Raw genomic sequence first — 25,556 nt, forward strand, 5'->3', positions numbered from 1 at the left:
AGTGAAAGATGTACTGGCTCTACTGCCGTTGAGACACTTCCCATGTCCATTTTTTATACTAGTGAGGTTAATGAAATAATACAAGTTATTAAAAATAATTGGTCCATTTTACATCTTGATCATAACATTCATTCAGTTGTTAGTGAACAGCCTAGATTCAGTTTTAAGAATAAGAAGTCTCTAAAGAGACATTTATGTTATAAAAACTCTACACAGGTTAGGAAAGGTATGGTGAACACACTGTCTATGTGTTGTTGTTCTAGATGCAATTTTTGCACATAGATCCCTTTGTAGATTTTGTTCATCCTGTCACTAATAGAAAGTATTATTTTAAAGTAACTGCTGATTGTCGCAGCAGGAACTTGGTTTATTTAGCTAAGTGCAGAGCCTGTGATTGTTTTTGTATAGGCAAGACCAATACGTCCTTGCTAGAAAGAATGAGAGAACATTTATATAGTATGAACAGGTCTGATGAACATAATGCTTTAACTAAACACTTTACTGAATGTGGCCATGAACATGTATTTGGATTTAGAGTAATAGAGATGGTGAATGCTGACATTCAAGGGGGTGATTTTAGGAATTTTACTGAAGAACGAGAGTTATCATGGATTATTAATATGCAGGCAGACAGATTTCCTGGTATTAATAGGAGAGCCTCTATCAAACTGGCTTTGAAAGCCAGAGGTCCCTTTAAATGAATGGGGATTGTTTTATTGGATGTGTATTTTTATTGGTCAATTTGTATTTCTGACTCATAATTAACGTACTATATATTTTACTTGATTTTTGTGATTTGTTGTCTGAAGAAGCACATTTACTGTGTGAACGCGCTTACCTTGTAATACTGTTATTAAACCTGTGTTTTTTATGGTTATAGTCTTGCTTAGGTGCTGTTTTGTATTTAGTTATATTACTTTTTGGTTAATCAGCACCATTTATTCTGGAGGGTTTACTGATTTGCTGCTTAATGATAACTCAATTATTCTCCATCTCCATTTATCTATACTTCCACTATCTTTGCAATGGAAAGTGACATCATTATGTTACTGCTTCTTAAGGAAGCACCATCATCAGAAAAATAGTTCAGGAACCAACAAAACTAAATGACTTGCACATTAATAAACATATTTAAAGAATACATTTGGAAGGATACTCTAAAATGTAGAAAGATACATAATGCACAGAAAAAAAACTGTCATATCATATCACTTTTTTAAGATGGCTATTTATCATTTATTGTCTACTGACAGGGCAGGTTCGACTGCGCTTAAGTTCCTTTTCACAAGATGGCATTTAAGCCATACTGTGGAAACAGTACTGATGAGATGAAGTAGATTTTACATAAAAAACAGATTTATTTACAAGAGGAACCCAAAGTCTTCATGACAATCAACTTCTATGTTCTTAAACTAAATGAAAGCAAGAGTACCTTTAGCAAATTTAGTTGCTGAGTTTAAAGTCCATAACACTGAAGTCACTTCTCCTGGGTTACTGAGATGAACAAGTTCTAGGCTTCTCTTTGGTAGCCTTGAAGAAACACTTCTCCAGTGCCACTGCTCTAGTTTCCTGGTTCCCCTACCCAAAGGTAGTTACTTTCTGTTTCTTTGGGTGTAATGACCCCCTCTACTACACACCCTTTTACATAATTACGACTGACATCAGGTTACTAATTGCTTTTGTTAAAGACATGCTTCACAGTTTGTATACATTCACCCTACCAGTCTTTACAAGTAATACAGTTGCAATAAAAGTAATATGATCATCATATAAGTATTCATAAGGAACATATTTCCAGCTTTTACATCCAACTTGGCTTTCTTTTCATTGTTTATTGAGAACTACCATATTATGTTATGCAAGTACTTTGTAGAACAAACACATATATTTAAAAGACATTATGCCACTCGACAGTGTATTTAAAAGACATTATGCCACTCGACAGTGTGATGCCCATACACTGGCCCAGCAATCATGAAGCCGTAATCCTCACCACTAACACCAGTGAGGGGCGTCCATATAGGGAAAGGATAATAAATACACACACACATTAAAGTACAATTTTCCTTAAGGGCACACAGAGATCACAGTCAGTCTGGGGCTGGTTTCTCCCTTTCTCTCCAGGTCGCTAATAAGACTCCCCACTGGCACAGCTATAGGGTCCAGATCTCAGCCTAGTGGGCAAGCTAAAACCTCTACCACCCTCTCTGTCCAAACAGTGCTTCGTGTCCCTGCCCAAATAGCTCACACACACACACACACACACACACATATACATACACACACTGAGATAAGAGTGTATACAACCACACAGACACTCCTGGGGAAGGCTGGCACAGGTTCTCCAGCTGTTCCCCTTTTTACACAGACTATACGGTAGAAATCACTGCCACCACCCAGCTAATATTTATCAGCTACTCAAAGGCCCTTATGAAAGGGTGTCCAATTATACTGTGCAATATTATTATCCAAATGATAAGTGCAACCAAACAGTCAAGACTTATTTGGAGTGACTTGGTACAGTATCACTATATACATGCAATGTACTCTTAGACCTTAAATTATATGTACATAAAACAGCCACAGTTGAAAGGTTTAAAAATATTTAATAATAAAAAAAAAAAAAAAAAAAAAAAAAGACAATACTTCTTACTACACAGTGCTAGTCAAGAGTTCAGAAATCAGATAAATACTTAAGATAATACAGTAGAAAAGTTCTAACATCACAGAAAAACAAACTAATCTAATCTTCTTATTTCCTAGCTATATCTAAGAGAAAAAGCAGTTCTAAAAACCCTACTTACATATAGACACAGGCAGAGTGGTGAATTGGATGTTCTCAAGACAAATGCTTCGAGTCTTTTTGCCCTTAAATTTATAACACAGTACCACTGAGTCATTTCAGATTACATCATTCCTTTCTGGTTTCCAGGCTAACTTACTCTCAGAGGTTAGTAGCCCTTGATCTTGACCTGGTCAGGAAGCCAGAACAATAAAATAAATTATACATGCAAATTCTAGTCATTAACTCTGGCCTCAAAACAACAGGCAGAATGCCTTTATCTAGACATCTCGGCTCCGAGTTTTGACATCAAAGAATTGACTTATCAGTTTTGTTACAGCAGAGTGCACTGTTGTTGCATTTTTGCAGTTCTACATTTAACACAATTTTTCCCATTTAAGAGAACAAGCCTGTGGCTTATATTAATATTTACAAATGACAGAATTTTAGTTCTATCTGGCTAGGCTGGCAGCCTTCATCTATCTTCACACATCTCTCCCTCTGGGGAACTCAAGTTAGTTTTTCAAGTGCCCCTTGAGAAATGTTGCTTGAGAGGGTTATGTCTCTGAGTAGACCTTACCCCATTCCCCGTCTTGAGAGCCCATCTGCACTGGCATTACTAATCCCAATGCAGTGCTACACTGACATATATGCTTGCAACCCTAGGCTCCATCTTAGTAACTTGGCATTTTGCCGGCTGGCTCTGTGTAACCATGTTAGGAGGTTGTGATCTGTCACTATGGTGAACTTTGTTCCATACAGATAAGGCTGAAGTTTTTGCAGTGCCCACACTATGGCTAGACATTCCTTTTCTGCAGCTGCATAGCATTCTTCCCTGGGTTGCAGCCTACGACTGAGATAAACCACTGGGTGCTCTTCTCCCTCTTAAGAAATCTGACTAAGTACAGCCCCCACCCCATGGTTCGAAGCATCCACATGAACAAATAATTTGCTGTACTCTGGACTGCCTAACTCAGGGGGTCCTCCCAAAGCTTGTTTAAGCTCTTGGAATGCCTGCTCACATGATGGGGTCCATACTACCTTATCTGGCCTGTTCTTCCTTGTCAGATCTGTGAGGGGAGCAGCTATGGTACTATAACTGGGGACAAACCTTCTATAGTACCCTGTTGTCTCTAAGAATGCCCTCACCTGTTTGTTGGCAACAGGTGCAGGCCATGCCTGAATGGCTTTCTACTTTGGCAGGTTCTGGCCTGATCTTACCACTCCCCACTCTATGTCCCAGGTAGGAGACCTCAGTCATACCCACCTGACATTTGCTGGGCTTAGTGGTCAACCCTGCCCTCTGTAGTCTACCCAGCACCTCCCTGACATGCTGAAGATGCTCCTGCCAGGAATGGCTGTAGAGGGTAATATCATCTAGGTAAGCAAGGGCAAACCCTCCTGGTCCTGCTAGGATATGATCTAACAGCCTCTGGAAAGCCACTGTGGCATTTTTCATCCCAAAGGACATCTTTGTGAACTCATACAAGCCAACAGGAGTCAAAAAGGCTGACTTCTCTTTAGCACTGGGAGTTAAGGGCACCTGTCAGTAACCCTTAGTAAGATCAATGGTTGTAAGATACTTAGCCCAATCCAGCTGCTCTAGGGCCTCATCTGTCCTAGGCAGAGGGTAAGAATCTGACTCTGTGTGACTATTTAATTTCCTGTAGTCTACACAAAACCTGGTGCTGCCATCCTTCTTTGGCACAAGCACCACTGGGGAGGTCCAGGGACTGTTGGATTCTTGAATAACCCCTAGTTCTAACATCTCTTGCATCTCCTCCCTCAGAGTCTGACTCTCTCAGGCACCATATAAGGTACCTTCCAAATATGCCTTTGGGGTCCTGTATCCACCTGGTGCTGCACCAGGTGGGTGCACCCTGGTTTTCCAGTGAACATGTCCCCAAACTCCTGTAACACTGCTTGGATTTCTCAAATTGGGTACAAGATAGCTGCTGGGACATTGCTACCCCTTCCACTTAGGTTTCAGTCCGAGCCTCACTGAGGAGAACTGTCACCAGATCTCCATCAGACTCCTCTTGCAATACACTGCAAATGCTCAGCACAAGGGCCTCCCTATCATGGTAAAGTTTCATCATGTTAACATAGTACAATATGTGTCCCTGACTCCTGCCTAGCAGTTCCACCATGTAGTTAATATCACTTGCCTTTCTTACCATCTTGTAGGGTCCCTCCCAAGCTGCTTGCAGCTTGTTGTGTCTGACAAGAATGAGAACCATTACCTGCTGCCCTACAGCATACTTTCTAGCTCAAGCATTCCTGTCATATCATACCTTTTTCTGTTGTTGGGCTACTGCCAGGTTCTCCTGGGCCAAGCCTATGAGTTCCCTGAGCATTGTCCTGAGGTTTAAGACATATGCCACAACAGACTCCTTGTGAGGTTCACACTAACCTTCCCACTCATCTCAAATTAAATCTAGAGGTCCCCTCATCCTAAGCCCATACAGCAACTCAAAGGGTGAAATAACTGTGGATTCCTGGGGAACCTCTCTGTAAGCAAATGGGACAAATATTTGTCCCACTCCCTCTTAAACTGGTCTGCAAATGCCCGTAGCATGAACTTGACTGTAGAGATTAACATCTCAACCAGACCATTAGTCTGGGGATGGTAGGGGTTGGTCTTCAGGTGCTTCACCCCACAGTACTTCCAGAGACAAGCCAGCAGGTCTGACATGAAATTGGCACCTCTTGTCAGTATTTCTTTTGGGAAACCTACCCTGCTGAAAACCTCTAACAAAGCATTTGCCACCTTTTCTGCCTCAATGAAGGACAGAGCCACTGCCTCAGGGTAGCAAAATCCACTACCACTAGGATACACTTTTCCCTATGGAATTTGGGGTACTCAGAGGCCCCACAATATCCATAGCTACCCTTTGAAATGGCTCCTCAATCACAGGCAAAGGCATCAAAGGAGCTTTCACCTTGTCTCCTGCCTTGTCTACCTTTTGGCACTGCTCACAGGTTCTGCAGTACCCTGTTACATCCCTAGAAATTCCAGGCCAATAGAAGTTCTGCATAATAAGTTTCTTTATACATTTTATGCCCATATGACCTACAAAGGGAATACCATGGGCTATGGCTAGAAGTGCCAGATGGTAGGCTCTAGGCACTACCAACTGCTGTACCCTTTCACCTTCTAGCCCTCCCTCAGGATCCACTCTCTACACAGGAACCTTTGATCCCAGTATACAGAATCCCCCTTCCCTTGAGAATCAGACACCTTCATAGCTACCTGTCACAGGCCTTGCAATGTAGGGTCTGAGAGCTGAGCCTGTCTCAGCTCTCAATTTGTAACCCTTCAAAGCTCCTTTTCCACAGGAAGTCTGGCATCCTCTGACAGTAGTGCCTCACTGTCAGTCTGGGTACTACTACTCACCTTTACCTTTGCAGTCACTCTGTCCAAGGGAATATCAGTACCCACAAGCAGCTGTGTCTCACCTTCAGTCTCACTGCTAAAGAGTAGCTCCCTCCCTGAAGTAGCCACCTCACCAATCCTGGCTGCAAGTATGCAGTCTGTCTGGGGTGTCCCACAGGCTACCAGACCCACATGCTTGTCTCCTAGCCTGGCTGCGTGTAACTGCATAAGCACATGGTACTGCCTCATCCAAATCCTTCCCTATCAGGACATCTGCAGGATGGTAGTTCGGTACTCCTGTTGTCTCAAGACAACTTACTATTGGCATTTTGTCTTTCCCATTTACTGGCTCTCTCACCTTTTGTTCCCCATCTTGCCTCCGTGGACATCTTTATGCCACACTGGTTGCATTCAAAACATTTAACCCTAGGTCCTGGACGTGTACCTGGACTAGTGGCTTCCTCTGCTACTGGGAGATTCTATTGGGGCAGTATGTTGTCCCCACCATGGGTTCCTTTAGACCCATGAGCAGTACTGGGGGTCATTTTCCTGTGCAGGGATGCTAGGTATAGGTCTCCCTTCATTCCCAATCTCCTCTGAAGTAGCACATTGTCTATCAGTTAACCAGATCCTTGTGTCCTCAGGCAAAGTGCTAAGGGCTTGTTTCCTCACCAATAGGTCTGCCAGCCCTTCAAAAGTGGGGACCTGACATACACTCACCCACCTATGAAAATAAGTGCGCATGTCAGCAACATATTCACACACACTCTCATCTGCCTTGCATCTATGCTCAGAAAACATTTTCCTATAAGTTTCAGGTGTTAGCTTAAAACATTCTAACAAGTGACTTTTAACAGCAGTATAATTAAATTATTCACAATCAGCAAGTTTAGACAACACAGCTCCAGCTTTACCATGGAGTAAGGGGGTCAGGAACAGTACCCAGAGCCTTTGGTCATCATATTGTTTCCATACCCTCTCAAACATATGAATGAAACTATCAAAATTGTCCCCCTCTTTAAACTGCGGAAGTAATTTACTGATCTTTTGTGCTTCTGGGGTCCAGTTACTCCCTTCCTTCATTACCTCCATGACTCTGGCGAACAGTCAGCATTTCCTTCTCATGCTGCCTCTTCTTTTCCTCAGCTTCCAGGCGTAGCAGTTTCTCATTCTCCTCAGCCTGCAGACGTCTCAGTCTCTAAGCTGCTTCTATTTCCAAACGCTTGGCCCCCAACTCAAGTCTCTTTAGCTCCAGATGGATTTTTAAGTCCTCTGCAGAAAGGTTGAGCTGTCCATTCTCTGAGGGTGGTACATCTCCACTGTCAGTATGATCGTCCTCCTGGTTGCTGTTTTCTGATACAGCTGTGACCAAATCTGCGATCATGTCTGCCTTAGTCAGGCTTCCATGCACCAGTCTCCTAGCCTTGCACATCTCATCCAGCTGGCTCCTTGTCAGCTTTATGTACTCCTCTGCTGACATGCTGCCTGCTCTCCCTGACTAACTAAGATAACAAAAGAAATAAAACAATTGTGATCTGAACTCTGAGTATTCACTGCATGGCTGATTTTGAGTACAAAACACCTTCAGTGATCACTGTACACAAGCTACAGGAATTCACTCTACCCACACCACTACAAGCCAATTAGTGATGTGGATATCCCACCATTGCCAAACAATTAATATGCGATGGCCGTGCACTGCCCAGCAATCAAGGAGCCTCAATTCTCACCACTAACACCAGTAAGGGGCATCCATATAGGGAAAAGATAATAAATAAACACACAGTAAAGTATAATTTCCCTTTAGGGCACACAGAGATCACAGTCAGTCTGGGGCTGGTTTCTCCCTTTCAGTCCAGGTCCCCAATAAGACACCCCACTGGCACAGCTATATGGTCCAGATCTCAGCCTAGTGGGCAAGCTAAAACCTCCACCACCCTCTCTGTCCAACCAGTGTTTCTGTCCCTGCCCAAGTAGCTCACACACACACACACACACATATACACACACACTTTGAGATAAGAGTTTATACAACCACACAGACTCTCCTGGGGAAGGCTTGTACAGGTTCTCCAGCTGTGCCCCTTTTACACAGACTATATGGTAGAAATCACTGCCACCACCCAGCTAATATTTATCAGCTACTCAAAGGCCCTTATGAAAGGGTGTCCAATTATACTGTGCAATATTATTATCCAAATGGGTAAGTGCAACCAAACAGTCATGACTTATTTGAAGTGACTTGTTACAGTATCACTATATACATGCAATGTACTCTTAGAGCTTAAATTATCTCTACACAAAACAGCCACAGTTGAAAGATTTAAAAATATTTAATAATAAATAAAAAACACAAGACAATATTTTTTACTACACAGTGCTAGTCAAGAGTTCAGAGATTGCAAAGAAATACTTAAAATAATACAGTAGAAAAGTTCCGACACCACAGAAAAACAAACTAACTAATCTTCCTATTTCCTAGCTATATCTAAGAGAAAACATAGTTCTAAAAACCCTACTTACATATAGACACAGGCAGAGTGGTGAGTTGGATGTTCTCAAGACAAATGCTCGGATTCTTTCTGTCCTTAGATTGACAACACAGTATCACGGTTTAATTTCAGACTACATCATTTCTATTTCCCAGGATAACAGACTCTCAGAGGTTAATAGCCCTTGATTTTGCAGCTGGTCAGGAAGCCAGAACAATAAAAGAAATTATACATGTAAATTCTAGCCATTAACTCTGGCCTCAAAACAATAGGCAGAATGCCTTTATCTAGACATCTAAGCTTCGAGTTTTGACATCAAAGAATCGACTAACAGCTTTGTTGCAACAGAGTGCACTGTTGTTACATTTTTGCCATTCCACGTTTAACACAATTTTTCCTATTTAAGAGAACAAGCCTGTGACTTATATTAATATTTACAAATGACAGAATTATCTCCAAAATTCTATCTGGCTAGGATGGCAGCCTTCACCTATCTTCACAGGCAGTATAAACATTAGCTCTAGGTGACTTGCTCACATTGACTAATGTGGTTTCAACACACTGACACCATGTAAAAATGGGGAAAAAAGGGAATAAAGACAATGTCAACAACCGAGTATGCAGGGAATTAAACACTAAGCATTATTTCCCTTCAAGGACAGATACAGGTCTTCTGCTATATAAACTGATATTCCCCTGTCTTGTCTCCTTCGGTATAAAAAGAAAATATAAAACATGAATACAAGATTAAGAAGCACATTGTTCATCACAACTGTACAAATACCACTCAAAATCGTTAACCCAAGGTGACCCAACTGTCACCGGGGAATTTGCCAAACAAATAACGGTTCCTTCCAAAAGGCATTACCACAGACATACACAGACTGGCAGCCAGTTTCAGTATAATCCACCACCTGACAATGACTCTTAACAGCTAACTGTTCAAGACCTGGCCAATGTTAATATTTATATGCCACCATCACTTCCAGGTAGGGGTGCAAGCCAGGACGTTTGAAATTCTGCACCAGTTTCTTGAATGTTAATCCCCTTGTCCCATTCTCTCTCTCTCTGCACTACATAACATTTCATTACAATGTGCAATTTTAATAAGACACATACCTGTCCTAAGGAAGACCAGAAAAGTAGCACAGCGGGGTGCAGTAATGCAGAAACAGCAATACCGTTAAGTGGCACAGACCTCTCAACATCCCCTATTTTGTAGGAACATCCCTATTTTCTGACTTAATGTATCCCTGTACGAGATGTCCCTATTTTTCAAGGTATGGCCCTCTTTACAGGCTTGCTTTGTCCCTTCACGCAAATGTCTAAACTCCCCTTGTGATTTCTGAAGCTATTACAAAAAAAAAAAAAAAGGGAAGAAAAACTACATGACCAACACACTGGTGACAATAATTTAGAGAGGACATACATCTTGCAGCAAAAATAAATGACCATCATTTTTGCTGCTCTCAGTTTGAAACATGTTTCTGGGTAGTACCCCACATTCCTAATGAAAGCAGGAAGAGTATTATGCTAGGTGGTGTACAAATATTACGGTAATCTGATGTCCAGGTTTTTAGTTAGATGCTCCTAAGGATCTTTGTTCCTATTTTCTGATATCTACATGTTGAGACGTATGAAGTGACAGCTTCCGATTAAATAGTCTAGACAGTAACAGTACAACTTTCTCCATTCATGCATTCAACAAGTTAGCAAGCCATTGGGGGAGACAATACATTCGACACAACTAAGACTAGTAGGAACCAAGAGACAAGGCTACAGAAAACTGATCCACTCACACAGATGCAACAATGAATAAATTATAATGCACGCCACTGGGTAAACCTAGAAAAGACTATCCTCTTCGGACCTGAACTGTTCTATCCCAGATATAGAACTGCAAATACAATGGCTACTGACCTGCCTGGATCCCAAGGACACCAGCCTGACTTCCTTTCCAAAAGGACTCTTCTGTACTTCATGGACAAACTGGGCAAGCTGAGAGTGTGTTCGACTGCAGTAGTAAATCTGAAAGGGAAAGAAATCAAGTAAGGTAAAAACAGCTGTATTGCAAGTACTAATGTTTCTATATACACCACATTTTTGAAAACCCGCAGCTTAAGATTCTTTAAATTAATCATCTCAAAAGTATAAACAGGATGAAGTAACTATTAACAGTAACTACCAGAAAAAGAACATGGAGAAACAAGATAAACAATGCAAAGATAACTGAGGAAAAGTTTTTTCACAGAGGGTATTTGATACCAACAGTAATTTGCTACAGAAGGACTGTGGCAAACTGAGTATGACTTCAAAAATGCAGAGAACAGCGCTAGCGCTATGAGAAGGGGAGAGAGAGGTAAACTTTTAGTTATGTACTCACCATAACTTCAGATGTTTGGGATCCATCTCGCCTACATTCTGACTGATGGGTTCGGAGCCGATCCCTCGGCTCCGACTCGGCACGCTTATGCCAAAGAGCGAAGTCTCTTATTGGCTGAGCTTACTATATCCCAGGATGCACCACTACCAGTCCCCCAGATCTAGTTTGTCCGCATACATGCACACATGCACGCTCTGATTATATAACATCGTCAGATGAAACAAGATAAAAACAGTAGAACTCAAACCGTTCAATCTCTTCTGATCTCCCAAGGCAGGGGGAAGGAGGGTGGGTATTAGGAATGTAGGCGAGATGGATCCCAAACATCTGAAGTTATGGTGAGTACATAACTAAAAGATGTTATGTGATATCTCGCCTACATTCTGACTGATGGGACAGCGTCCCTAGCACCTGAATCCTGGGTGGCTCACTGGAAAACACTCCTGAGTACCGTGGAACCAAATGATGCTCGCCCTTTAGATGCCACATCCAATTTATAGTGGGAAATGAAAGTGTGCGGATTGGACCAAGTAGCCGCAGCACAAATCTCCGATATAGCGAGCTTGGAATGAAAGCTATAGAAGTCGCCATAGCTCTGGTAGAGTGAGCTTTGATAGATGTTGTAAGTTGCTTATTCGAAGAAGAATAAGCCTGAGTTATACAATCTCTAATCCATTTGGAGATAGTAGCTTTTGTGATGGTTTTACCCAATTTATTGTCTGAGAAGGACACAAACAACTGGTCTGACTTACGAAATTGCTGAGTCCTGTCTAAACAGAAGCGCAATTGCCTGTGAACATCCAATTTATGGAGAATGTATTCTGCTTCATTGGAGAATTTTGGGAAGAAAACTGGTAGCTCTAGAGATTGTTGGAGACAGAGATTAGAACAGACCTTTGGGACAAAGGATGGATTAGGCCTAAGTGATACTCTATCCTTGTGGAAAATCAAGTACGGTGGTTTAATAGACAGGGCTTGAAGCTCTGAAACTCTTCTTGCAGAAGTAATTGCAACTAAGAAGGCAGTTTTCCAAGACAGATATTTTAACTCACATGTAGCAGCCGGTTCGAAAGGGGAAGATGTTAATGCACGAAGCACCAAATCAAGATCCCACGGAGCGCAGGATGAAAAACTGGGGTCTTAACAGGCCCGCACCTTTAATGAAAGTTTTGCATAGTCTGCTGCTCATCAATGGAGGATCCATGGATTCGTGGAATTTAGAGATAGCCGCCAGTTGGACTTTAATAGTAGAGACAGAAGATCCTTGATTAAACAGGGATGTTAAGAATTTCAAAACTTCCGGGATTGGAGCAGTGATAGGGTCTAAGCCCCTGAGTTGAGCCCAGATAGCAAACCTCTTCCACTTACTGAGGTACAATTTCTTAGTGGTGGGTTTGTGGGCTGAAGATAAAATGTGAATAACTTCCGGGTCTAATGTGTGACTTCTGACTAAAGTCGGAAGTGGAGGAGCCAAGCTGTCAACTTCAAGGAGTGTAGGGACTGATGCTGTCGTCCCGACTGATGAATTAGCAGATCCGGAGTTAGATCTAAAGTCCAAGGATCGTCCACCGCATGTTTCTTCAGGTAGGGAAACCATACCTGACAAGGCCAGTATGGAGCAATCAGTATCATTGTGGACCCCAATTGAGAAGCTTTTTGAATGACTTTGGAGAGAAGTGGAATCGGAGGAAAGGCATAAAGTAGCCCTGTTGGCCAAGGTTGTGCTAGAGCATCCATAGCTGCTTCCCCTTGATGTGGAGTCAAGGAGAAGAACCTTTTGCACTTCGTGTTTAGTGGTGTTGCAAACAGGTCGCAGCACGGCGTCCCCCATCTCCTGAAAACCTGAGCTGCTACTGTTTCGTTTAGGGACCACTCGTGAGGAGAGAGAATTGTTCTGCTTAATCTGTCTGCCAATATATTTGATTTCCCCGGAATGTGGGTCGCTACCAAGAAACGGCTGGTAGCTACAGCCCATTCCCACACCCTCATGGCCTCTCTGCAAAGGGGGTAAGATCTGGTCCCTCCTTGTTTGTTTAGATACCAGACCACCGACATGTTGTCTGTGTGGATGGCGATTATGCCCTGAGGGAGAAACTTGTGTAAGGCCTGTAGGGACAGAAGTACAGCCCTCATCTCCAATACATTGATGTGGAGAAGAGTTTCGTCTGGAAGCCAGGAGCCCTGAACTAACCTGCCCAGACAATGCCCCCCCCACCCTATCTGGGAGGCATCTGTTATCAGGGTGACCACTGGAGAGGATTTAGATTGGATGTCTGAAGCCACCAGCGAAGGTCCCGTTTGCATGTTTCTGTAATCATAATGGGATGGTTGAGGGAAGGTCCTGAAAGGACCATTGAGTTGACAATAGCCACTGAAGAATCCTCATGTGCAATCTTGCCAGAGGAACTAGAAGAACCGTGGCAGACATCGAACCTAAAACTTGTAGGACCATCCTGGCTGGGGCTTTGGATCTTGAAATCAGGGCTTGAACTTGGCCTTGTAAAGTTTGGATCCTTTCGGTAGGAAGAAAAACGCGCATCAATTTTGAGTCTATCTCTGCTCCTATGAACCTTATGCGCTGAGAGGGCAGCAAGACAGACTTTGACCAATTGAATGTAATTCCCAGGGTAGCACCCAGGAGATGGTGGCTTTGAGGTTGTCCATTAGTAGATGCCTGGTGGTGGCAGTCAGGAGCCAGTCGTCCAGATAGGGAAACACTTGGAATCCAAGACTCCTCAGGTGAGCAGTCACTACTGCCAAACACTTGGTGAACACCCTGGGGGCTGTGGTGAGACCAAAGGGCAGTGCACAAAATTGGAAATGACTGTCTCCCAGGCTGAAGCGCAGATACCTCCTGGACGCCTGATGTATTGGTATGTGATAATAGGCGTCCTTGAGGTCTATGGAGCACATCCAAACATCCTTCTCCAACAATGGGAGAATGGATTGTAACGTGACCATTGAATTTGGATTTCGTGACGGATTGGTTTAGTCTGCTGAGATCCAATATTGGTCTCAGGTCCCTGTCTTTTGGCACTAAAAGAACCTCGAGTAATTTCGGATCCGATCTGGTCTGTGGGGACGGTTGGATGACTCCTTTTCTAGCAGCTTTAAAGCTTCTGCGGCTGCAATTTCCCTTTGACTGGGTGGTGGGTCCGGGATTTTTTGGACGGTGGGGGTGAGCATGTGAATGGGATGGTGTAACCTCCGGCAATGATCCGAAGCACCCATCTGTCCTGAGTGATTGATTCCCAGGCTTTTAGGTGCTTGGCAACGGCACCCGACTGGCTCCGGAGCAGCACAGCCGGGCAATCCCTCATGAGGTGTGGGAGGCTGAAGAGCCACGAAAGGACTCGCGGTCTCCAGAATTGCGGGGCCCTCTGCCGCCTCTGGGACGGCGTCTCCCAGAAAAAATTCCCGTCCTCTGCCTCTGGAAGGGGAATCTTCCTGCTGTTGAGGAAAAATCTTACGTGATTTACGGAACCACATCTTCCCCCCTCCTTTAGCCTTGGGATAAGGCCGAAAGGGAGTGGAATAACGGGCACCTACGGCAGATAAAGTTTTTCCCTCTTGCTCACAGCGGGTAAGGGTGTCTTTAACCTTAGGTCCAAACAAAGAGGACCCATCGAAGGGAGCGTCGGCGAAGGAAGACTTGAAGGCCTCCATGAAACTGACACAAACGGAGCCAGGCTTGTCTCCGTAGAGCCACGCCTGTGCCTGCCGCTCTACCCGCCCCTTCGGCCGCATATGAAATGAGCCTCATGGACGAGTTAGAAATTGACGTAAGGATAGCCAACTGAGAGCTAACCGACTGGGCTAGCTGCTCAGGTAGGTTAACCGAGAGGGAATCTGACAGCTCCTTGACCAGATCCCTCTGAAGTCTGGTAAAATGTGCCAAATAATTCAGGGACCTTAAAGTAAAGGCCGCTGAAGTCAGGGTGCGCTTCCCGTACCGGTCCATGCTCCTAGACTCCTTATTAGGAGGATGGACGGACGTTGAAGCCTCTGCCACGTCCTGTTGTGTAGCAGATGCCACCACCATGGCATCTACAGCCACGCCTTTAGTCAGGAACTCCTTCTCGGGTGGGGCAGACAAAAATTTGTTAGGACGAGAAGGGACTGGTTCCACGGTATCTGGATGTTCCCACGCCCTCCGACAAACTAAATCCAGGAGCTCGTCGAAGGGCGGAGACACCCAGGAGGCGGAGGGCTGAGCCCCAAAGGCCTTGAGGAGCACTGACTCATCAGCAGAGGGGGGTTTGGATATCCAGCCGCCTCGTTGTTTGAGGATCTCTAAGATGTCTGCAAATGAGACATCATCCGAGGACGACTTCGGGGACCCCTCCGCATCATCAAGATCAGTGTCAGATGTAATAGACTCGGGGGAGTCCACGTGCTTCCTCTTGCACGATCTCTTCCTTGGGGGTTCCTCTGAAGACAACTCCGAAGAACCCTCAGGAGGAGGGAACCCCAATGGGGGTAACCTCAGGCCCAGGGGCTCCGCTGCCTACGGACAGGGGAACTGCCAAAGACCCAGTCTCCACGCCCAGGGAAGGTGCTGGTAAAGCCGGGGAGATGGCCGAAGACTTGGCCAAGGCACTCCTCATAGCTCTGAAAGCCGGACCCCCAGAATCCTGGGAGTGTCCGGTCCCCGGAGCCATGATAGCAGACGGAAGTCCCGCAGCCGAAGCACCGAGAGGGAGGCTCGGAACCGATAGCATAGGTCCCGAAACATCACCCCCAGGTCCAGCCGAAGAAGTCCGTGTACCAAACTCGGACCCGAAGGCCGGGGTTGGAGTAAGGGTCGGAGCTGACCCTAAGATCTCCACCGGCTCCAACAGCACCTGCTCCGACGGAGCCGAAGCGGTCGGAGGAATAGCAATGACATGGGCATGGGCCATCGGCTCCGAAGCCAACTGGGTCGGAGCCGAAACAAATTTTGAAAGACTGGGGACTGGAACAGTCTTTGGAGCACCCTGTCTATATCCGAATCCGACATCCTCGATGACCTAGAGGATACTGAACGGGTTCGAGATGGCCTCTCCAACGGCCCCAAAGGGCTAGGGGACCGGCTCCGAGGCGACCCGATGACTATCGGCGCCGAAGGAATACCCACACTAGTTTCCATCGGTGCCGAGGAGGACTTGGCGCCGAGGAGGAAGTGTCTGAGCGGGCAACCTTTGTCGGCTCCGAGACCAGTGGAGCCGACGAAGGTGACCCGCCTCTCGATGCCCCAGCCATCGGCTCCGAAGCCAGAGGAGTCGAGACTGGTGGCATCGAGGCAGACCGTCCGCCCTCGGCTCAAGTCCTTGGAGCCGAAGGAGAAGCCTGCCTATGTCTTTTGGCGGTCGGATCCGACGGACTGGTCGGAGCCGGCGCCCTTTTCTTTTAGCTGGAGAAGGAGAGGATGCTAAAGCTTCTTCAAAGGAGGGTTTTATTAAGCCTTTAAGAATGAGTTTATTTTTCCTCTCCTGGAGGACCCTCGAGGAAAAAGCGTGACGCACACTGCATGACTCTTGTAAATGTTTTGCACCCAAACAATAAACACAGAGAGTGATCATCTGTGATTGACATCTTAAAATTACATTTGGTGCATTTTTAAAGCCCGAAGGCCTAGGATTCTGAGACATTATAACAATAATGCAGTAATTCCCTGACAGAAAAAACAACACTATCCACTTGACTTTCTGATGTAACTGACACTACCAGGAATCAGTTTACAGCTGCCGATTAGGTAATCAATCCGTAACAATTAACTCAAGGATTTTAAAACCCTAAGGTTTGAGAGGGTTGACTGACCGGGAAGGCCCTAAGATGAAGGAGGCCTGAAATCAGAACCAACGCCCAATCACACTACAAAGTTTCTCACAAAAAACTCCAATCACACACAAAAGGAAAGAGTAGCCGTTAAAACAGCTTTTTATGACAAGAACAGCAAATTTCTGACAGAAAAAAGTTAGTAAAATACTACTCAGCTCAGCCAGCTCGAGACCACGTCTTCGCAAGTTAGCGGCAAACGAGATCTGGGGGACTGGTAGTGGTGCATCCTGGGATATAGTAAGCTCAGCCAATAAGAGACTTCGCTCTTTGGCATAAGCGTGCCGAGTCGGAGCCGAGGGATCGGCTCCGAACCCATCAGTCAGAATGTAGGCGAGATAGGATCACATAACATCCATTATTCAATCGCAACCTACAGTCTTGTCAACAGGTTGCTCAAATGGCATAACAATGTCCTATTGTCTTACCTGATAAATGCCAGTAAAGTATGTAATTTTAAAGTGAGATTCACATTATGAGAAATCTTTTCTTCCAGACTTGCAAAGAGCAATTACACAACAGCTTACTGTTTGACACTATTATAGAAATACTCAGCCTCAACACTTTGCATGTTCTGATGGGGCCTTTCTCTGAAATCTACAGGAATGGCACATGTCTAGACGTCTGCATCACAGTAAAAGATTTATGTTGGCTACCAATACTGGGCAAGTGCATCCTTTCGCTACTTCTGCATCTAAAGGATGCCACGAGTTAAAATAAGCAGTTGTTATACCTGCTTTTAGTTCCTTCTCCTGAAAAAAAAATAAGTTAGTGAATCTTTTTGAAACTTCAGTACTGCAACTATAAAATAAATCTAGATCTGTTGAAAAAAAGCCTGTAATGAGGACACACTACTATTACTGCAGCAACTGTCCACATGACTTACAGCGGATACAAAATTCAAACTGTAATATATCCCATGCAATTAAAACAAAGAATTATCTTATTAAAGTCCTTACTCCCCTTTAATGATATACTTTCTAGTATAACTTTATTCCAGTTTATGGCGCAATTAGGTATCAGGCTCTGGGTTTAGTAAAGGAAACCAACAAATTAACTGCACCTGGCCAATCTAGAGGCATTTTCAGTGTTACGTACGGTACAGCTGGAGGCTTGCAAAACAATCAAACATGTTATACAAAACAGCAGTGAATGTCTGACACTGTCCTTCTACAGTCTGCGGAAGTTTGTCTGTACTACATATGTGATAAACACTATGTACAAGTCCTTACAACAACTGTCTTTAGCACACTCCATCATTCTACTCTTACTACCCTGTCTTAATCTGAGGCAGTTTCTGAAGCAGATAAGAGTTCTGTGACTGAATCATAAGCAAACCTTGAAAATGTATTTGCGGAGTGGTGGGATACAGATATTATATATTCATAATGCTGAGTGGTGAGATACAGACATTATATATCCATACAAAAGTGAAAAGCATTTTGTCAGGTTACAATGTAAAGACAGCCTTTTCCCTCTCAAAATCATGTCCAGTGTGTAATGTTTTCTGAGATTGCAGTCTCGTATCAAAGCAGTACAGACTTCTTCTAAGGGCAAACTCAGAAAGATAGAAGCAGTCACTGCTTTAATGCAATGAATTCTGACTGTATCCATCAACAATCTTTCTCATTTTAAGGTAATAGAAGAAAAGCATATATATTTTTTTAAATGCTCATTTCATTCAGCATGTTTCTGCCTTCTTTTACTTTAGCAATGGAGTCAGAGATGTGGATTTTATGTACACTGGTGGTTCTCTCAAGGTATATAGAATGCATCAAAGTGACAGAGTAGCACACAACCAATACCTCTTAAACTCTTAGCCCAAGAAATCTGGGCAAATTAAATAAAAAATAATAATGGAGGGACAAATGCCCAACAATATGGACAGATTTTAAATATTACTATGATAACATAGAAAATTGAAAAATAAAAGATTGTGTTAGCATACATTTTCTGAAGCATATGAACTCAAACTCAAAGGCTTACCATTATTTAGTTAAGGGTATCAATAGACTTGCCAGAAAACTACACAATTTATAAGGAACAGAGCAGAAATGTCAGGCAAAGATCTGGACATTCTGTGAAAACCTGGACAGCTGAGAGATGTGATGTAACCCCCTATCCTCAAGAGTGTGACACCACACTGAAACGTGACTACTGAATTCAGGTTGGAGACACAAGTAATTTTAGCAACACAATGAGGGTTCATAAGAAGAGCAATTATCGAATACTCAACCATTTGGCCCAGGCTATGGCAGTCTGCCCTTCAAGATGACAAATATGCAACTAAACTATGAAGATCTCCTCTGAAGAAAAGGCTTGTAGATTTAAGACTCTAGGTGACTTTACAGCTATCAAAACCAATATCTTCTAGGACCGTCACTATAATACTAGTTAATGATTCATAAGAGGTTAATTTCAACTCTGTTATAATATTGAGTATTACTCGTTGTCGCCTCACAGTAAGACGCTGTCCGGTTCGATTCTCAGCTACAGCGCCTTCTGCATAGAGACATGCGTGAATGGGCGTACCTTCGTTAAAGGTTGTGCATCAGGGCTGGTAACTCGGCACGTAAAAATCAACTACCAATCATTAACGGACCGGAGTTCCGCTGTGGCGACCCCTAGCCGGGAAAAGCCGAAAGACAACAACTTTATTGTATTCCCACGAAAAAGACAAAGCAACTTATCAAGTTCACTTTGTGTCACTGTGAAACTATCGATAGAAGCAATCGTGTGTACGTGTGTGTATGTGTGTGTGTGTGTGTGTGTGTGTGGGGTGACACCTCCCTTAACCGCCTCACTGTTTAGAGTTATATGTGGAAGTTATGGTAGGCACCAGACCCCCTTAAAAACTGTATTAATAAAAAATTCAGTTTGCATACTGAATTAGGCAGGGGATACTCGCCCCAAAGCACAAGCACGTCATTCTGAAATTCATGCAGTTGACACAACAATACTATTCTCAAAACAGGACAGTGTGGGGGAGTAAATTTAGTAACATTATGCTTCATTACTATCCCAGTAGTATCCACGGTGGTGCAGTGGTAGCGTTGTTGCCTCACAGCAAGAGGTTCTCCCGTTCGATTCTCGGCTGGAGTGCGGGGAATGCCTTCTGTGTGGAGTCTGCATGTCCTCCCCGTGGTTGGGTGGCGTTCGAAAGACATGCGTAAGGGCGTGCCTTCGTTGAAGGTTGGACGTCGAGCTGGCACCTCGGCATTTGTGAAAATCTACTGCCAATCATTAGTGGACCGGAGTTCTGCTGTGGCGACCCCTAACTGGGAAAAGCCGAAAGACAAACAACAACATGCTTTATTACTATCCCACAGAAAATACTGAAATTGTCAAGCATGATCTTAAACACAAAACTCCTTTGAGGACATGTTAACAGTTTCTGCTGTCATACAATGACAGTATTTACAATCTAGGAGAAAATTTAAGATGGTTATTTGGTGGACTCTGAATAAAAAGTAAGCTAACCACAGATCAAATAATACTAAAAGGCTGGAAAAAAAACGGTTAATGATTTGCTGCTCAAGAAACAAAACAAAGTAAGCACATTTATCTGGCTCTTTCTACTGTATTATCTGTTCATTCTTTCTTTTCTTTTGCCCTTACCTTAAGAGCAAACTATCACTCCCTGTGCCGCTCTGCCAAGGTTTACCTTCGTATGGAATCCACAAGATTCTGCCATATTCCTCTCAACAGGTAAACCCTTCCTTACTGCTATACTTTATTCTACATTGTTTAGATATAAGCACTAACAAACTCCACTTCGAAATTTTCATTAAGCAGCTTATTTAAAAAAATAACTGGAGTGTCCAAACCACTACTGTGCAAATGAAGTCCACAAGTCCTAGATCAGATGCTTGACCAGACAGATTCGTGGTGAACTAATAAGGCAGGCATCAATAGTTTATCACTGGCTTGGAGAAGCTGTAGAAATGGAGAACTCTGCAATTAGCCGTGCTAGGTACCTTCTTCAGGAATCAACTCAACGGTTACTAAAATAATGAATGAATAAATCATGAAATATACACAACAAGCAATCTCCCTTGTGTCTGGTTCTGACAACTATATCAACACTGTAATGTTAAGAATGCCAAACCTCAGATCCCAGAAGGATACAACACATGACTGAGTGGCTCTCATAAGTTCATAGGTAGGTACTAGGCTACCAGCCCAAGGGCCTAAGTAAGCCTAGGCAACAAGGTTCCCTGACTTATGCCACCCAAGAAAGCTATTTTCCTGAGCCACTGTTAAGCAGAGCCACAGAAGTGATCCTCAGGGTGTATTTCCTATTTCCCATCCACTCATCAGTATTCTTCTTGAAGAGTGCTAATGAGGAACTTTGCTTGACATAGATGGGTAGCTTGTTCCACAGTATGGGAAGTCTCTGGGACAGGAATCTATCCCTCCAGCATGCCCTGTTTATTGTGGTGACAAGGTTTAGGTCCCTAGAGCATGTAGCTCGGAGGGATTGGGATTTCTTTAGGTGTAGCATGTCCAACAGCTCTGGGTTTGACATAGCTTTATATGTTAGGCAAAGATCACCTCAGAGTAGGCGATATGCTACGGAGTAAAGTTGGAGTTTTTTGAGACGGTCAGTGTAGGGCATCTGTTTGAGGCCAGTAATCCTCTTTGTGAGGTACTTCTGTGGCCTTTCCAGCTGCTGCAGATGTCTTGTGAGGTACATTCCAAAAGGGACATTGTACTCTATAATGGGTCTAATGAGTGTCAAGTAGAGGGGAACAATGACCTCTTTTTTTTCCTGGATGAGAACCCTTTTGTGATGAGGTGTGCAATGTAGAGGAGCTTCCTGACTACTGTGGCGATGTGATTATCAAAGGAGAGACTACTATCTACCTGGGTCCCAAGGTCTCTTATCACACATTCAGTGTTAAGTAGAATGCTGCCTATGTGGTAGTTCATGGGTACAGTGTTTTTACCAAAGAGGATGACAATGCACTTTTGACATGGAGCTTGAGGCCATGGCTCTGACACCAGGTATCTGTCTCAGTGAGGCCCTTCTATAGGATATCCACATCACTTGAGGACTCTACTATGGCTCCTAGTTTGCAGTCATCTGCAAACTTCGTTAACCAGAGGCCTTCTGTGTTTGGTACCTACTTCTCTGAAGTACAGGCTAACAGGAGAGGTCCCAGGACTGGACCCTGTGGTACTCCACTTGTCTTTGGTTTGTAGTCAGATTTGGAGTCTGCGACTTTTACAGTGTGGGTTCCGTCAGTGAGCCAGTTGGCAACCCATCTTGTGATGTAGGGATTTATACCTAGTTTAGTGAGTTTAGCTATAATTCCAGAATGGGGGATGGTGTTGAAAGCCTTGGCGAGGTCAAGATAGGCTGCCTTACCCTCGTCTACGGCTTTGGTGACTGCCCCAAAGAAGTCAATCAGGTTCAGGAGGCATGATCTGCCTTTCACAAACCCGAACTGGGTGGGGTCCAGAGTTTGGAGGTTACCAACGTCTTTATTTATGAGTTTCATGATGATACGTTCCATGGCCTTGCAGACCAGGCTTGTCAGGCTAATAGGGCGATAGATCCCGGGATCAGTGGTGGCTCCCTCCTTTGTGGAGTGGGATAACTGTTGCTGTGCGCCATTCAGTGGGCACAAAGCCTGAAGTGAGGCTATGACTGAACATGGGTGCATAAGTGGGGAGCCAATTCGTTCTGAAGTTTGTGTAAAACGCAGCAGGATGTTGTCCAGTCCCATGGATGTTGTGTTTTTGGCTTTAGAGAGTGCAGCTTTTACCTGCGCATTTGTGATTACAGGGACTCTGCACTCTTCTTGTATAGATATGGGCCCTTTAGAGGATGAGAGGGGGGGTAAAGTTAGCAGTGAAACCATCTGCCAGGATGTTCGCAATATCAGTTGGTTCTGTAATTTTCATGCCATTGTGCTGTAACTCAGAGCAGATCTGGGTGTTGCCATGAAGATTCTTGACATAGCTATAGAATGCCTTGTGGTTGTCCCTAGAATCAGTGGTGATTTTGTTTTTGTAGCTAGCTTTGGAGGATCTTATAAGGGATCTCAGCTTCTTACTGAGGCTGACCAGGGAGCTCCTCCACTCATGGGATTTTACTCTCCTTTGCAACAGTTTCTTCCTTCTGTTGTACAGTTTGTTTATGGCACGGGACCACCAGAATGGTTTCCTTTTTTTGGAAGACAGCATCTTGATTCTGTTTGGGTTACCACGATCCATGCACTCGTGTCAAGTGCTTATAGAGTGCATTTGTGTAGGATTCAGCAGTTAACTGTATTGTCCATCTGCATGGGTGTCATGAATTTCACCATTTCTGTCTTAAGAAGCATGAAGTTGGCTTTGGAGAAATGTTTTACTCTGGTTTCCTTAATGGGGGTGGGGGGGGGTGGGATGTGGATATCTAGGGTGATTAGCTTATGGTCAGATCGGACCATGAGGAGTTGACTTCAGGTGTGTAACACTGGTCACTCATGTTGGTAATGACTAGGTCTGGGATATTACTGCTCCTGGTAGGGGTGTGCATAAGTTGATCCAGGGCATTGGAATTTATGAATTCCAGAAAGTGTTGAGCGAAGGAGTTGGTACATGAGTAGTTTTCCCAGTTAATGGTGGGGTAGTTGAAATTGCCTATCATTAGGGTGTTTGGCTGAACCCTACTATTTTCCAGTATATCAAGAAAAGAGTGAGAATTCTGGGGCATGGTGGGGGATCTGTAGCAAGCTACAATCTGGATTGCAGTTTTGCCCAGAGTTAATTGCACTTGGATAACCTCGGATGCATTATGCTGAGCAACTAGCCCGGAGGAGTGGATATCCTTAATGAATATGGACACACCTCCGCCTTTGGTGTTCCAGTACAGGTTACATGGACGAAAAGTGTGGTATTTGTTAGAGCCTAGTAGTGCAGGGGTGCTCTCTGGAGCCTTGAACAAGGTCTCAGTCACTGCACAGATATCGATGTTCTCCATTTTAAGGAGTGCCTCGAGTGAGTGCATTTTGAGATTTAGACTTCTAGCATTGAGTAGCATTACCCTCAGTTTTTGCATGCCTGCTCCTGTTATGTGGTGAATTTGACATATGAACCTTACCTAAAAAAGGCACTATAGGGGCGGCAAGATCCTTAGTCAGTATCTGGAATCCCAGGGGCGACAGGTGTAGGCCACCTCTGGCAAAGCATCGTGGTCTGTCAACCATGTCATCCCAGGCAGACAGATGCTGGATCCCCTTAGAATGACACCGGAAGCTTAGCCAATTGTTGAAGTCAATCATTTTGTCCTTGTACTGCAGTATCCTTCTGGGCGATGGCAGAATGCTACTCTGGGCTAGGGTCATACTTGCCTGGGCTACAAGATTGGAGAACCTTTCAATGTCTCTTTTCATGTAGTTCAGGGAGGTACGTCTCAGGTCGTTCACACCAACATGGACAATGAGAGTCATATTTTTACTTGTTGTGGAGTGACCTGAGTGCGTGGTTTATGTGGCTGATCCTGGCACCCGACAGGCAGCTGACAGTAATCTTCTCCTTGTTTAGCCTGCTGAGTGGGACATCAGTGTGCCCGACTATAGAGTCACATATGACTAGTGTGTTGAGTACATTGTTTTGCCTTTTGGGCTGTGGTTGAGTGGCACAGTGAGTCTCTGGGCTATGTGTCATTTGGGTTGTGTTGGGGGGTGGAGGTTGCTTGTGTTTCTGCTTTAAAGGTCTTTGTTGCTTGAGCAGATTATTATTGAGAGCCTCTACAACTGTTTTTGTTTCTATGTGTGGATTTTGGTGGTGTAGATTTAGTGGGACTATGTGATGAGTGTATTGTGGTGCAAGTGTTTACCTTCTCCTCTTGACTGTCAAGTTCAGTCTTGGTTGGAGAGAGCTTTACCTCGAGTTTGGCTAGATAAGTGCATCTCTCACAGGTTGTAGTGTTGGGTGGTAGGATGAGAGGGTTGTCTGTGTACATGAGGCAATTGCTACATTGCCTCAAGATGACCAGATTCATCAGATAGACAGGAGAGGACACTGCGAGCTGACCCATGGACATGCCTAAATAAAAAAAAAACTATTTTCCTCTAGATAAGTGAGGAAAGTGAGTACAAGAGCTGTTTTTCTCTAAGCAAGTGAGGAAAGTAAGTACAGAAACGGTTTTCCTCTAGGTAATGAGGAAGGCTGAGTGCTATAGTAATTTGTAGCTTATTTAGTGCTTACACCAAGTTCTGAACAAGTGCTGAGCACGAATAAGCAAATTCAAGTGCTAAAACTAAGAATCTGTATCTGGACTGGACTAGTTACTGGAAAGAAACAAGTGGAAATGCGGGCTTTTACATGAGAAAGTTGAGAGAGATGGAAAAATTGCCCAAACAGCCAATAACTACAATTTCTGGGCCAGAAACCACTCCTTATGTGGTAAATAGGTTACCTAGTGCTTACCACTCACACTGATAAGCTAGCAGGCTTCCCTCCAACACAGACAAGTTTGGGGGGGGGGGTTCAGGAGCTTACAAACAGTCCTGGATACAGCAAACATGTATCTGGACAAGACTAGTTACAGGAAAGGGGGGGGGGGGACAAGTGCAAATGGGGTCTTTTAAATCAGAAAGTTGAGAGAGATGGAAAAACTGCCTAAACAGCCAATAACTCCAATTTCTGGGCCAGAACCACTCCTTATGTGGTAGATAGGTTAACTAGTGCTTACCACACCCAGTGATAAGCTGG

General features: G+C 44.1%; 1 protein-coding gene across 1 annotated transcript in view; it reads right to left on the bottom strand.

Annotated features, from left to right (window-relative positions):
• Positions 1–25,556, bottom strand: part of DDX11 (DEAD/H-box helicase 11) — a 1,280,855-nt gene that overhangs the window by 936,686 nt on the left and 318,613 nt on the right. The window contains exon 7 of the mRNA XM_044087617.1: positions 10,571–10,678. Within this exon, the coding sequence (XP_043943552.1) occupies positions 10,571–10,678 (108 nt within the window). The remainder of the gene's footprint in view (positions 1–10,570; positions 10,679–25,556) is intronic.

This window comes from Protopterus annectens, chromosome 11.part0, assembly GCF_019279795.1.
Source record: "Protopterus annectens isolate FY-2018-M chromosome 11.part0, PAN1.0, whole genome shotgun sequence".
Classification (NCBI taxonomy): Eukaryota; Metazoa; Chordata; order Ceratodontiformes; family Protopteridae; genus Protopterus; species Protopterus annectens.